This window comes from Zosterops lateralis, assembly GCF_965231275.1.
Source record: "Zosterops lateralis genome assembly, chromosome: Z".
Lineage (NCBI taxonomy): Eukaryota > Metazoa > Chordata > Aves > Passeriformes > Zosteropidae > Zosterops > Zosterops lateralis.
This window is the reverse complement of record NC_139800.1, coordinates 16,010,049-16,023,160: the sequence shown is the minus strand read 5'-3', so window position 1 is coordinate 16,023,160 and position 13,112 is coordinate 16,010,049. Positions and strand designations below refer to the sequence as shown.

Sequence of the window (13,112 nt, the reverse complement as noted above, 5' to 3'; positions counted from 1 at the left end):
GGCAGCAGCATATGAAATGTTGACAGGGTCTATATGATTTATTTTTGTTCTCTGGTCAGTTATCATTTCCCTGTGCAGAGATGTGAGCCACTTCATTTTTCTTTGTGTATGTGTCTTCAGAATTTGTCCTTTTAATTTGCATTTTAAGTTCTCCAGAACAAAGACTATCTTTTGTAAATTAAGCTTACACAACAACAGCTGTACACAAAATTAACTGAATTTCCAAGCACAACTACTGTACCAGTGGTACCAATATATCTGTTAAATCCTGAAAGACAGGATTTTGTTTGCACTTCTCATGCACTTGCTCAATTCTGCATTGATTTATGAAAAAAAAAAAAAAAAAAAAAGGCCAAAAACCACCTCCAAAATGTAGTTAGTATAAATACTATAATTAAAGTAAAAATACCCCAACCTGAAAACCAAAACCTGAGTTGTCTGAACCAATTATGTTGGCTGTTAACGTCATTCAGTAGCACATTCTCTGAAAGGAAAACTCAGGTAGGGGACAGTTCAAGACTTCTCCTTCAACTGAATGGTATGACTGTCATGTTAGACTCATTTTAGCATTGGAATATGAAGAATGCTAAAATACAAAGTCATTTCTCCTTTTGCTTCAACTTTAATGAGACCGTCAGTGAGGTAGGGTTCTAATTTGGGAAGCTAACTTTGTTTCTAGTGAAACTCGCAATCATATTCAAGGACTTTGCCCCTTTCTCCTGTGATCAAACCTTGAGGACACCATTAATAATATATTCTTTTTATTTTTCTCCTGGGTATGGTTGCTCTGATGAATTAGCTCAGACAGACTGAAAAGATTATTTGCGGCTAAAAGCCATACCCAGCTACTAGGTTTGCATTATGCAGATTGAAATTCTGTTGAGGATAATGGTTGTGAAGTAACCTGGCAATTGCCCTTTTATCCATTTTTCAAAATATGTCCCTGAAACATTCTCTTCTGATGGAGAAAGGAACATGTCTTTTTGTGAAGGCGAAATAAGTGCCTCTGACTGGTCAAATCACTGCGCTATAAGTGGTCAGGAGATCAAAAAAGAGATTAATTACAGTGGTCAGGCTAGGAATATATGAAAATCTGGTGTGTGTTTTTTTTATTTCTTTCATTTATTTTTAAGTATGAGAGCATGTCTTTGTGTGGAAGGTACACTTATTGTATACAACTAGTCATTCTACACTAAAACAGGAAAACAGGTTAAAATTTTGAAATTCTTTCAGGTTATGGTTTGTGTGCAGCAAAAGCTCAGTACCCAATAGCTGATCTGGTGAAGATGTTGAGAGAACAAGGGAAAAACGTCAGGTAAGTGCTTTCCTTGATGAAGAGTATTACAGGTAGTTTGGTTTTTTCATTCCATTAAAACCTCTAAAAAGTCTAAGTTTTGGTTTAGCCTTTTTTTTTCAGTATTGACAGAGGCATAGAATAGCATAATTAAAGAGATCTCTGGACATTGTCTAGTTCATCCAGCTCCCTTGCTCAGACCAGAATCAACTGGAGAAGTTGCCTAGAATCTTTTCCAATTGAGTTTTGAATATCTTGTCTCCAGAGATGGAGACTGACAGCCTCTTTGGGCAGTTCCTTACCATGTTCAGTCACCCTTAGAGTAAAAACAGTTTCTTCTGTGTTGCAATTTGCAGCTGTTGCCTCTTGCCTATTCCCTGGATACTCCTGAGAAGAATCTGGCTCAGTCTTTTTTACTGCCTTCCATCTGTATTTATTCACGGTGATAAGATTCCCTTGATCCTTCTCTTCTGCAGGCAGAAGAGTCCCAGTTTTCAGCATGTCCTCGTTATGACAGATTCTCCAAACCATTAAGTAACTTAGAACCACTTATGGAGTTCCTGTAAGATTTTGCTGTTGCAGGCAAGACTGCTGTTAGAGTTCTTTGAGTATCTCATGAAAGGATTATGGGAGTGCATGCCTCCAGTCTCATGAATTTATCCTGCTGGAGTGCTGCTCCAACACGTAGAGATAATTTTTAGGTTGCCAGTATTGGCCTCAAGTCCTTTCCTCTCTCAGTTTTTCTGTAGACCTTATAGATTCTGAAAGTACTGGAAAGCAAACATTATGTCCTTCTTGCTGATTGCTTGAAATTTTACTTGTTTTCTAATTATGATAACTTAATATTTTAAAATCAATTGAGACTCTGTGTTCATTTCAAACAAGGTACTTTGGCAGATGCTGGTTAGCCAGACTCATTCTCTGATTTCCATATGTTTGTTTCAATTAGATGGTGACTTCCCTTTGGAATCAATCCTCTAGTAATTAGCATTTCTTGGTTTTGTTTTTCTTCTTCCACTACATTTCCAACCTTATTAAAAAGTTGCGAGTAAGCTTTTGCAGCATGTTACAGCATTGCGTTGGGTAACAGCAGAGTTCTAGGGTTTAGGAGCAAAAACTTCCTAGTGTTTAACCAGGATTTTGCAATTTTGCATATAAAATTGCTTTATGGATGTATTTGTTTGTTCATACATGAGAAATGAGGGTGTGTGGTGGTGTATTTGCTTCCTGGAGCAGTCTTCACACCTTGTTTCTCCGTGTTTAGCAACAGCCCTGTGTGTGTCCAGATGGCATTAAAACATTTGAAGACGCCTTAGTTGTGCAACAAAAAAACCCTTTCATGGCTAATGCGATGACAGTCTTGTATACTTCTGGCTTTCCTTTAGTGCTTCTGTGGGGGGTTAGCTTTTTTTTGGACAAACCTTGGTGAAATAAAAAAAATAAATATTGTTTTTGCCTTTTATGTTGGCTTTGCAGGAGAGAAAAGTGAATGAGTCCTTGAAATAAATGGCTTATACTTGAAATGAGTCAATTTCAGGAAGGGATCACTGCAGTGGTTACCTAGTATTTTAATGAAATAAATCTGTATTTACAGTTTGTGGTAATTCAGGCCTTTCATCACTTTGCTGAGCTCCCATGGTGTTCATTGAGTGCAGCTGTTGTCCTCTGGTTTCAGTAGGCCTGGAGTGCCTCGGGACCCTAATGCACTCACCATCCAGATGTAGTGACACTCTCACACACACGCTGTGGAGGGCTGCCAGCATGGACATAGCATTGCATCAGTCTCTAATGCCCATCGTGTGCCAAGAAAAATTGCGACTGTCATATGGTCTGGTTTTTTGCTTCATGGCTCACCACTGATCCAGAGAAGCTGTTGTTTTAATTTGCTTTGCCTATAGCCATAACATTCTCAGTGAAGACCGCAGATTATATAACATGATGTATAACCTTTGACTAGGATTTAAATTTAGAAATACAGGAGAGATTTTGGAAACTTTAGACTGTTTTAGTTACTCAGTTGCACAGCTAACATCATCGCTCACTTGAGATGGTCTTGCAGCAGATCACATCTTTAATGCATTAGTAAAGTCACAGAGAAAGCTGGATATTACTGAGCCTTGAGTATAGCTTTCCCTTGTCATGGATGGATAAACAACAAAACTTTTAATAGGCTAAATCCCATAGCCCCCAGAATCTATTGGCCTTGGAGAGGAAATGGCTGTTCTACAACTGGTGTTGTATTTCTGCAAAGTTAGAAGTAAGTAAATTGTTGAAAGTTCTTGCCTTACTAAAGTTCATCAGCCACATGTTATGTTGTTTGTAGAACCCTGCTTGTGAAATTCTGATTTTTTTCTATATAATAAAATTATATTCTGTAGTAATTTTGTATATAGAAACATAATTACAGTCTAAAACTGTATGTTCTCATATATGCAAGGGTTGTTGATGCTCTCCATATCCACATCCAGTTAACTGTCCTAGTTTTTACCACAGTATGACTTTCCTGAGACATTTTCTATCAATGTGTTTTGTTCTCCCACATTGTAAGATGTTATTGATAAGAAAAATGTCTTTTGGTATGGAAGGACTCTTAAAATTGTGCTTTGTCTAGATTTTCTAAAAATTACATAGTTAATAAGTTGATTTTCTGGGAATTCATAGTGGAGAGACATGCACATCACCTCTTTAACAGCCTTCCAAAATAGTTGCTAGTAAGTTAGTGTTCTGGTTTGAGTTTTGTTAACCTTTTTATAAGTGGCTATCTTGAAGGACCTGGATTTCTGTGTTTTGATGCTGGAGAATGTAATTACTTTTGAACACATAAAAATGAGAGTTTTCTACATTTTTGAAAATATGGTAGTGTTGATTTAGTGTGGTACCTGTGTTTTAAATTTTTTTTATTGATACCTCAGTGGCTGAGCTCTAATCAAATGCATTTAGTGTTCTGATTGTTTTCTTCACTCTTTAATTTCTTGAAAGTAATAGTGCATGAGTATCAATTACACATTTATCTGGAGATTAATAAATAAGACTGATTACTTACAACTGTTTATGGTATCAGTTTAAAGCCATCATCTGTTGTGGCTCTACAAGAGAATCTAAAAGAATTTTAAAGGATGAGCTGTTAAGATGCTTGTCTCAAGCAGCCTTAACACACTGTGTAGCTCACATGTGCAAGATGGAAATTACTGTCACTGATGAGTGGCAGCATAAGAATGAGGTGTGCTGGTGCAGGTTTCTGGGAAGCTGAGTTATACACAGCATGAAAACACAAAGTGTGTACCTGTGTGTCAGTTCTTGGTTTTTGTAATCAGCTTTAGTGTGTGGGTTCTGAATTATTAATGCTGTAGATGAAGGGACAGCTGGAGTCCAACAGGTCTGTTTAGCTCCAGTGCTTTTTGGCCGTAGTTAGATCTTGCAAACCATGCAGTTCCTGATGGCTTCTTCAGGGATGCAGCTGTAACTGTGTGTTCCTGGGGGGAGCATTGTACGTGTGCTGTTGGCTCCATATGGGTTAGCTCACCTCTGGATGACTTACTAGATCAGTATATGATGCTTGTGGAAGCAGGCTCTTTTCTTTGCTGTAGTTGGGTTCTTGGGAAGGCTATTGCACAGAGCTAGGATCTGTCTGGATCTTGTCCCTGCTGTCATAAACCACAGTGGCTGGAAATAGGGAGCTAGTGTCAGCCATCATTTAAGTATGTATAATTCAGCTGTCTAACTCAATTTAAATTTAACTGACTTGACTGCAGCAGAGCCACCGTGCTTGGTCCATGCTGTAGGACCGGTTTAAGGGGCATATGTTGCCTTCAGCATGACAGCAGATCTAAGCTAGCTGGGCCAGCTCTGTGTGTTGATGCTTGCAACCTACAGGCATCCATATGTGTGATAAATAGTATACTCTGAGTCATGCTGCACTGCAACTGTTACATGGCAGGATTCAAGCTGTGGAATACCTGAATGATGCACTTCTCTGTTCATCTAGTATGAAGGTGGATTTTTTCCTCTTCCTGTTACCTATAATAATGGATTGTTGTTTGTACTGAAAATGGAGCTGCAGAGAGGTGTCTAAATAAAGTGAATGAGATGTGAGGAGCTGTAAATGAGGCAAGACCCTTGGGGAAACATGACATTTAAGGGGTTGAGTCGGCTAAGTTAAGTACCAGCCAGATGTTACTTTGCTCTGGCCAGCTTTGGTATAATAACAGGACCCTATCATCACATTGATGAAGTGACCCTGAAATACTTCTGCACTATGTTAGGTGCTGCTCTTGTGGGCCAGCTCTTTCAGTATTGCTTACAAGAATGTTATTTAGGCAGCTCTAATAAGGATAGATACTGACTTTGTGAGCTGTACAAAAACTAATTTCAATTCTGAGATTTTTTAGCCATTTTTCATGCTATAGTTTTCTTTTTGATATTACTAACTTCATACTACTTCAGACACCTTCAGTGCTTCCTATCCCCTCAACTCCAGATGAAGTGTTTTGTACTAAATATATGTATGTCAGGAGTTTTAGATATTTAGTCTAAATTTAAAATAAAATGCTTCAAACTTTTTGAATTATTTGAAAAAGTTCAAAATGTAAACTTCTGTGCTGTGTTGCCTTTATAAAACTAAAAGATATCCAGTACAGGCTGGTTTAAAAAGTTGAATATCCTTGCCTCAAGCTGTTTACCTATGAAGTGTGAGTAGCAAAGTGGTATACACTTACTTCAGTATTTGACAATTGTTGGTGGTAAGCAGGCCCCACTTTATGCTGTCAGGGTCAAAGAAAAAATTCTTGTTCAATTCTGTGTTTCAGTGAAACACCAGAATAATGTTTCAAGTCATACACAAATGATTGTGACTTTGTGTTGTGATTTAAGATTTCTTCTTGATTTATAAACAAACCAACCAACCTAAGGGAGCTCCTGCATCACTGATGGCAAAGGAATATCAAAAAAACTTTGCAATGTTTCACTTGAAACCATTTTTTCCCATAAAACATGTTTCTCTTTTAAAATAATTTCTGTGTTAAATTTTTGAATATGAATGATGTTCATGTTATAAAAATCTGAGACCACATATGTAACAAAATGTTCTTGCTGAAATGCACATAGCTTTGGAGAACTGCTGCTCTTGTGAGTTGGAGGCAAAAGATTGCTGCTTTTGTTTGACGTGTTATGAGCCATCAAGGATTTTTGGTATCTATTTTACATGGTTACCTGAATTCTGAATCCTGCTTTCTACTGGGCAGGCTGATTTCACTCCAGGGTTGTGTAAATATTACCTTGTGACATAATGAGAGCCGTAGAGAAGCTATAATTTTTAAGTGTTCTTTTGGATGTTCTTGCACATCCCATTTTGAGTAGTACTGGCAAGCTACTGTCATATTTGGTTAACAGACTCTTACAAGCAGACTTTTGGGAGTCACTTCAATATTTGTCCAAAAAAGCTTTTGTATGAGCAGCTTTCTCAAACTTTGTGAATACACAGTATGTGGTTTCAAGCAGAGTCTGTCAGAAATCTCAAACTACTGATGGTTCGTGCCATAACTCTTCCTGTATGAAGATAATTTGTGTCTTTCTTTTCTTCTTTCCTTTCCTATTGCCAAGAATGGCGAAGTCAAAGGTGAAATTCATTCTCTTGGCAGCTTAAATTTTGGCTTTCCAGCCCTTGAAATAAGATTGTATGTGTATATAGTACTTAATAGAAACCTCACGAGTATTTTGTTTTGTGTATTGCCAAAGCAGCTTTGGTCACAAAGGCACTCAAATAATTTTATTAGACACAAAAGAGAATTTTGTTGGAAAATCTATTTTCACTGCCAGAGAAGTGATGAGTTTTCTCAAGGGTACTTCAGAATAAGAGTTCTCCTACTGTACTGTTAGTGATCAAATTTGGTATACTTAAGATCTATCTGCAGCACTACACATGGCTTGTGTTACTGAGTGAGTGGTGTGAAACATAAGCTGTTAGTAATTTGTGCTGTATATTTGCTCTCCTTCTGATTCTAGGTATTGGCCTTTGCAAAAGGGTCCCAAATGTTTACTAGCTGAGTACAATATTCCTGTTCTTCTTTAAAAGCATTCCTTTTAAATGTAGCTTTTATCCTACTGTTTGACCTAGAGCTTAAAGTTGTAGTGTATCTAGTGTTATGTGGATTAATCATATGTCATTAATTTTGTTGCTGGAGTTCCAATTGTCCCATTTTTTATTGTATTAATGTTGCCTTGATGATGGAGTGCTCAGTTGCCCATTTAAGGATGTATTTGTACAGTCTTTAATTTACAAGTGATCTGTGTTGATTGGACTGTGACTTGTGGTCCATCAGTGTTGTGTTATCCACTCCCATCACAGAGGTGATGAAAATAGAAGTATATGACAATCCATCTGTCATGGCAAGTTGATTTATTAATATTTCTCTCATTTCTGAAGAATTCTGAATTACTTTCATTTAATTCCCAAGTTGCTTGGATTTCTGTTCAAAAATTTGTCTTCAAAATCCAAGAATTCAAAAATCCAAGCTTTTTCTTGATTATTTCCCTTCCCTTCCAAAGTAATTGTAGGCTTCTGAATTAAACATCTTCAGCCCCATACAATATTAATCTGAGGCACTTCTGGCATGTATGAGTCAGGATTCCATCTGGTGATAGCTCTGGAGATGGAAAGACAGAAAGGGCACAGGACAATAGACATGGATATGCCTTGCTTGTAAGGGCCTGTAGATGATCAGAAGAGTACCAACAGGAAAGAGATTTGCTTCTAACCAAATACACCTTTGGTGCTTGCAGCTAAACCAGTTTACTATCTCCATCTTGGCTTTTTCAGGTTTTTACTCTTAGGGAACTGTATATGTGCCTGAGCACTCCAGGCGCCACCCTATCACTCTGTCTGAAGTTTTAGTGACTCATAAGCAGTGTATTTTCTCTAAATCGTTTTTTGAAAACATTTAATGAAATGTTTATACTTAAACTGTTAAGAGTTTTTTAGCTCTCCACTTTTTCACTCCCCATCCTTTTTTGTCCCCTCTTGTTTCCTCCTGAGATCAATTCTGAGAAGAAAGTGGCATATTAACCTTGTTCAGCAAGGCATTGTCTCATGCTTAAAGTAGATTCCCTGTTAATTTTCCTGTTGGATTGAAAGTGCTGATACAAAAGTTTCTTGTACATACTCTAGACATACCTGTCAATAAAGTCCTTTTCCAAGGGCATCTCTAGGTTTAGGAGTGGTTTTGCTTCAGAAAGCATGTTCTCTTGCCTTTTTCATGGTGATTTTATTTAGACTGTGCTGTTTTCAGTGGTGTAAGTGACCTGAAAAACATACTAATGTGGGTGGTAGTTTTGGAGTTAAAAGGTTCATTTGTAAAAGCCCAAAAGAATCTGTCACAAGGTTTGAAATATGGTACTGCTTGGAAAGTGAACTGTTAAATTTTAACAAGTTTCATTAATTACCATTTGTGCTTATACTTAAGACCTTCTCAGCCTTGTAAGTCACAGGTGACAATTTTAATGTATAAAACACAGTGGCCCAAACTTATTAATCATGCTTTTTCCCTTTTAGGTTTGGAATTCACCCTGTGGCTGGCCGTATGCCTGGTCAGCTGAATGTACTGCTAGCAGAGGCTGGTGTTCCCTATGATATTGTACTGGAAATGGATGAAATCAATGAAGACTTCCCAGGTTAGCACATGAGCTATAAGTTTTCAGTAGATTGGATGATTTATTTGATTCTATTTTTGCACTGCACAGGGGTTTTAACAATAGAAAGTCAAGAAGTCAAGCCATTCAGTTTCTCTTTGTAGAGGACTAGAGATTTTTTTTTCAGGTTGGGGGGTGAGTAGGGGGAGCTTTTGTTCTAATTGCTTGTAGCTGTGAAGTAAATGGCCATGCAGTATCTTTATTATCTCTGTTACAGCCTCATCCCCGCAGAGGAAAATTATTGTTACTTCTTTAGGTCAGGTATTGTAGTGGACTTGAACCCTGTCATGTGCTGCAAACCTGTACAGCACTATACTGGCAACTTCTTGCTTCCTTATATCTTTATTTAAAAGGCAGGTTGCTGGTAAAAGGTTTTTCAGAAGAATATTCAAAAGAAAAGCCAGGCACAAAAAAAATTTGAAAGTGATGATGCTATGTGTGTATTCAACCATATTTAAATATGAAAAGGATTTAACTTGTCTGTCACGGTGGTCTAATGAGTCCCTTGGAATTGGGTTGTGGATATGTGCAGTTTGTTAGAGTTAGCTGGCAGCATATTTGAACTCTCACATATAATTTGCCTGAGAAGTTTGTAAAATACTTGCATGCATGCGCTTAAGCATTAGGGGTTCTTCTGCCTAGAATGTTCCATCAGCCTCTGTGTTCTGATTTCAGATAATTTTTCATCAGTGTTGTTTTCTTTGTCTTGCTGCAGAAACTGACTTGGTCCTTGTAATTGGTGCAAACGATACAGTTAATTCAGCAGCTCAGGAAGACCCAAATTCTATCATAGCTGGAATGCCAGTTCTTGAGGTCTGGAAGTCCAAACAGGTGAGATTAACAGAGTTATCACCTAGTTTTAGCAAGCTTTTAAAACATATTTTATAGGATAAGCCAACAAGAAACTTCTACTGTTCTGGTTTCCACAAGAAGCTTTTCTCCAAGTTGTCCAACAAAAAGGTCAGTGCTTTGCAAGTGCGACGCACTGTTCATGATTTTATAATCATCATCAAGTACTTCAGTGAGACTAATGATTACTGCAATAGAAAAGATGAATTAGTGTGCCTCTACTAGAATATGATTAGAATAAATGGTGGTCTGCTACATCTGTAGCCCTGAAACATTTCTGTAAAAATACCTGTTTTGTAAAGTTTGTAGTTGACAACTTTAATTCTGAGGTGGAAATACAAGAATGAATAATATGCTTAAATAAAATAAAAAATAATAAATAAAACCCAACAAATATCCCTACCCAAAAAAACCCCAAAACAATGCATTGCTGAGTCAAGTAGAGCACTTAGACTGTCCAAGTTAAACCAACAGTTTAGTTACCTTAACAGTTTTGCTCTGGTCTAAAGTACATATACTTGTGTTTCTTTGGCCTAAAATCTTTGATACCTTGTTCTGAATGCAATTGTTCTGAAGGTTATCCATTCAAGTACTCAGTCACAGGCATATATATTTATCAGCAGTGTGTGGGTATATATTGCAATTTGATAAATAAACGCAAAGACAATTAACGTAAAACTTCTCAGTTTCTCTGCTGAAAGTGATATGGTTAACTAATTTGACACTTAATAGCTAAAACTGGCTGATTTTTTTTTTTAATGTCCCATGTATGAAGTAATACAGATCAATAGTAAAGAGACTGTTTCATGAAGTATTTATGTGGACACTTATCTGAATTTTCTTGCTATCAGGGAATCGAGCACTTCAAAATTAAAGTCTCAAAACCCTTTAATGTTGTGCTCATCAGTCAACATCTTGCTTTGACTTTATCACATGGAATAAAGGAAATTCATGTCCACAGTCTCTTAATCTGAAATATAACATTGTTTTTGACAACAAAATGTTTCTGAAATTGATCTGGATATCAATTTATCTGCTATATTAAAATTTGAAATACTATTTCATAGCAGTCAGCATCCTGTTTTGGTCAGAGGTTTCTCTTTTTTTATTTGTGGAGGTTGGTTTTGTGTTGCCTTTGTTTGAGGAAGAGTGATGGCTGTGCTTTGCTGTTTCAAACATGAACTCTTTATGTGCAGGTTATTGTAATGAAGAGATCTCTGGGAGTTGGTTATGCAGCAGTGGACAATCCCATCTTCTACAAGCCCAATACTGCCATGTTGTTGGGAGATGCTAAGAAGACCTGTGATGCCCTGCAGGCCAAAGTCAGGGAATCATACCAAAGCTAAATACTGATTTGTATTCTGCTCATATTTCCAACTAAAGGTTTGTCACAGAGGTCACAGAACATAAGAGGTAGAAGAATCTCTCACTCTCATAAGGCAGCTGGCTTTTGGAGAAGACTGCATTGACTCCTAGGAGATGTAGTTCAATCAGGGGATATAGACTTTTATAAAAACATGGGCAGATTAGCCCTTCAAACTAAATCTCCAATGAGACAATGCAAAAGAGAATGAAAATGTTCTTTTTAAGATCAATGTTGTGCTGTTACAAGAGGGAACTAGTAACTCATGGCCATCTTTAAGTAGTTACTGACTTCCTCCTCCTTACTGTCTGTACTTCTGTCATGGAAATTCACTAAAAAATACTGTGCCAAAACTGTATTCGGTCTTATCATCAAAGCTGTTTTTTGGCTGGTATGGACAGTTCAACTGTTGATTTAATCGAAACTTAAAAATAAATTTCAAACAGATGCCAGCAGAAGCAAATCTTTGCATGTCCCTTCGAACTCAGGACATTCTCTGAAACAGATACTTACATAATTTGAGATCTAAGCATAATGTTCTTTTTCTTTTGGGGATTGTATGTATGCTGTGAATCAGGAACACTTTAGGAAAGTTACTTTAAGGAAACAGGGGAGGGGGAACACTTTTTTATTTGTATTCAGATAAAAACCCCATTCTGTTTCTTTGGATCAGTAGTACTAGGATTCTCATTAACATGTGCTTTACCATGAAACACTAGATAACTGTTGAAGTGCTAATAAAAAGTCAGTTATTTTTCTCTGTTATTACTGTCTTTGTTTTCTCCTGTTGTTTTTCCTGAGTAGGTAACTAGTCCAAGATTACTTTTGAAAGTTAAGAGAATCAAGCTGCCACCAAAGGATGTTGAGATTTAAGGCTGTAGTGAATGGAAATCATAATAAAATATTCTTTTTCTTTTTTCTTTTTAAATTGCATTGGTTCTTTACATTTTTTCATTCTAGGTATGACTGTCACCTGACCGTAGCAACTTCACTTAGCTTTTCTAGTAAATGAAGAGGGTTTGACAACTGAGAGTGATTTAACAAGATACATTGCTTTTTTGAGATTAAAAGAAGAGAGAAAAAAAAGCTAGAATAACTGCCTGGTGCAAGTAGTTAATTTCCCAGTGGCTGAGGTATGAGATGAATCCTATCGCTTTGAGCCAGGTACCATGTAGTTTGCTTCAGTTGTTTTTCAGTTCTGCAAGACTTTTGAGTTGATTGTTGTGATGATTTCAGTTTCTACCTTCAAAATGAATGATAAGTGAATAATTTTAGCCATCTGACATTTCGTTCACTCAAACTCAAGCTTTAGTGAAGCCCAGACTGGAGGTCTCTTCCAGAGGCTGCAGCCTGGCATTGGCTCATGAAGTAATCTGTCTTTCCTCTTGTAGAAAGAGGAAAGCAGGTGCACAGGGCCCCTGGGCTTGTAGTGTGACAGAGGGTAAAGATCTAGCTTCTCTCCTGTGGATCTGGCTAGTGCTGTGAAGGTTTTCCCCTCTCTATCCTCTCTCAATCATTCTTATTATCACCCAAGAGGTGTTTACTCTAGCCTGACTCAAGCAGGCCTTGGAAATCTGATCAAGTTATGGCAAAGCAGTGCAGCAAGAATGAGAGTATGCAGTACATTCATCTGTTTAGCTGTGAAGTTTTTGCAGTTTGCAGCCTGTGTCCATAACTCACTGAGACAACTTCAATTTTTGCTGTGGTTTTTCTTTTTCCTTTTCTTAAAAAAAAAAAAAAAAAATTCTTTTAATACAAATTGTTACATCACTAAAGTTAGAGAGAAAATTAGTTTGGAAAGATTCACTAATTTGACCCAGTTCCCTGCTGAAAACAGATCCAATTTGATTGGATCGGTACAGATTTTAATCTGAACTTCTTGGTGGATATGTCAGCCTCCCTGTTGTTACAGTGTTCAATTCT

General features: G+C 37.2%; 1 protein-coding gene across 1 annotated transcript in view; it reads left to right on the top strand.

Moving 5' to 3' along the window:
- Positions 1 to 12,117, top strand: part of NNT (nicotinamide nucleotide transhydrogenase) — a 41,816-nt gene extending 29,699 nt beyond the window's left edge. Inside the window, exons 19-22 of the mRNA XM_083884338.1 lie at positions 1,234 to 1,315; positions 8,841 to 8,959; positions 9,693 to 9,808; positions 11,023 to 12,117. Coding sequence (XP_083740464.1) covers positions 1,234 to 1,315; positions 8,841 to 8,959; positions 9,693 to 9,808; positions 11,023 to 11,172 — 467 coding nt within the window. The 3' untranslated portion in view covers positions 11,173 to 12,117. The remainder of the gene's footprint in view (positions 1 to 1,233; positions 1,316 to 8,840; positions 8,960 to 9,692; positions 9,809 to 11,022) is intronic.
- The last annotated feature ends 995 nt before the right edge of the window (positions 12,118 to 13,112 follow it).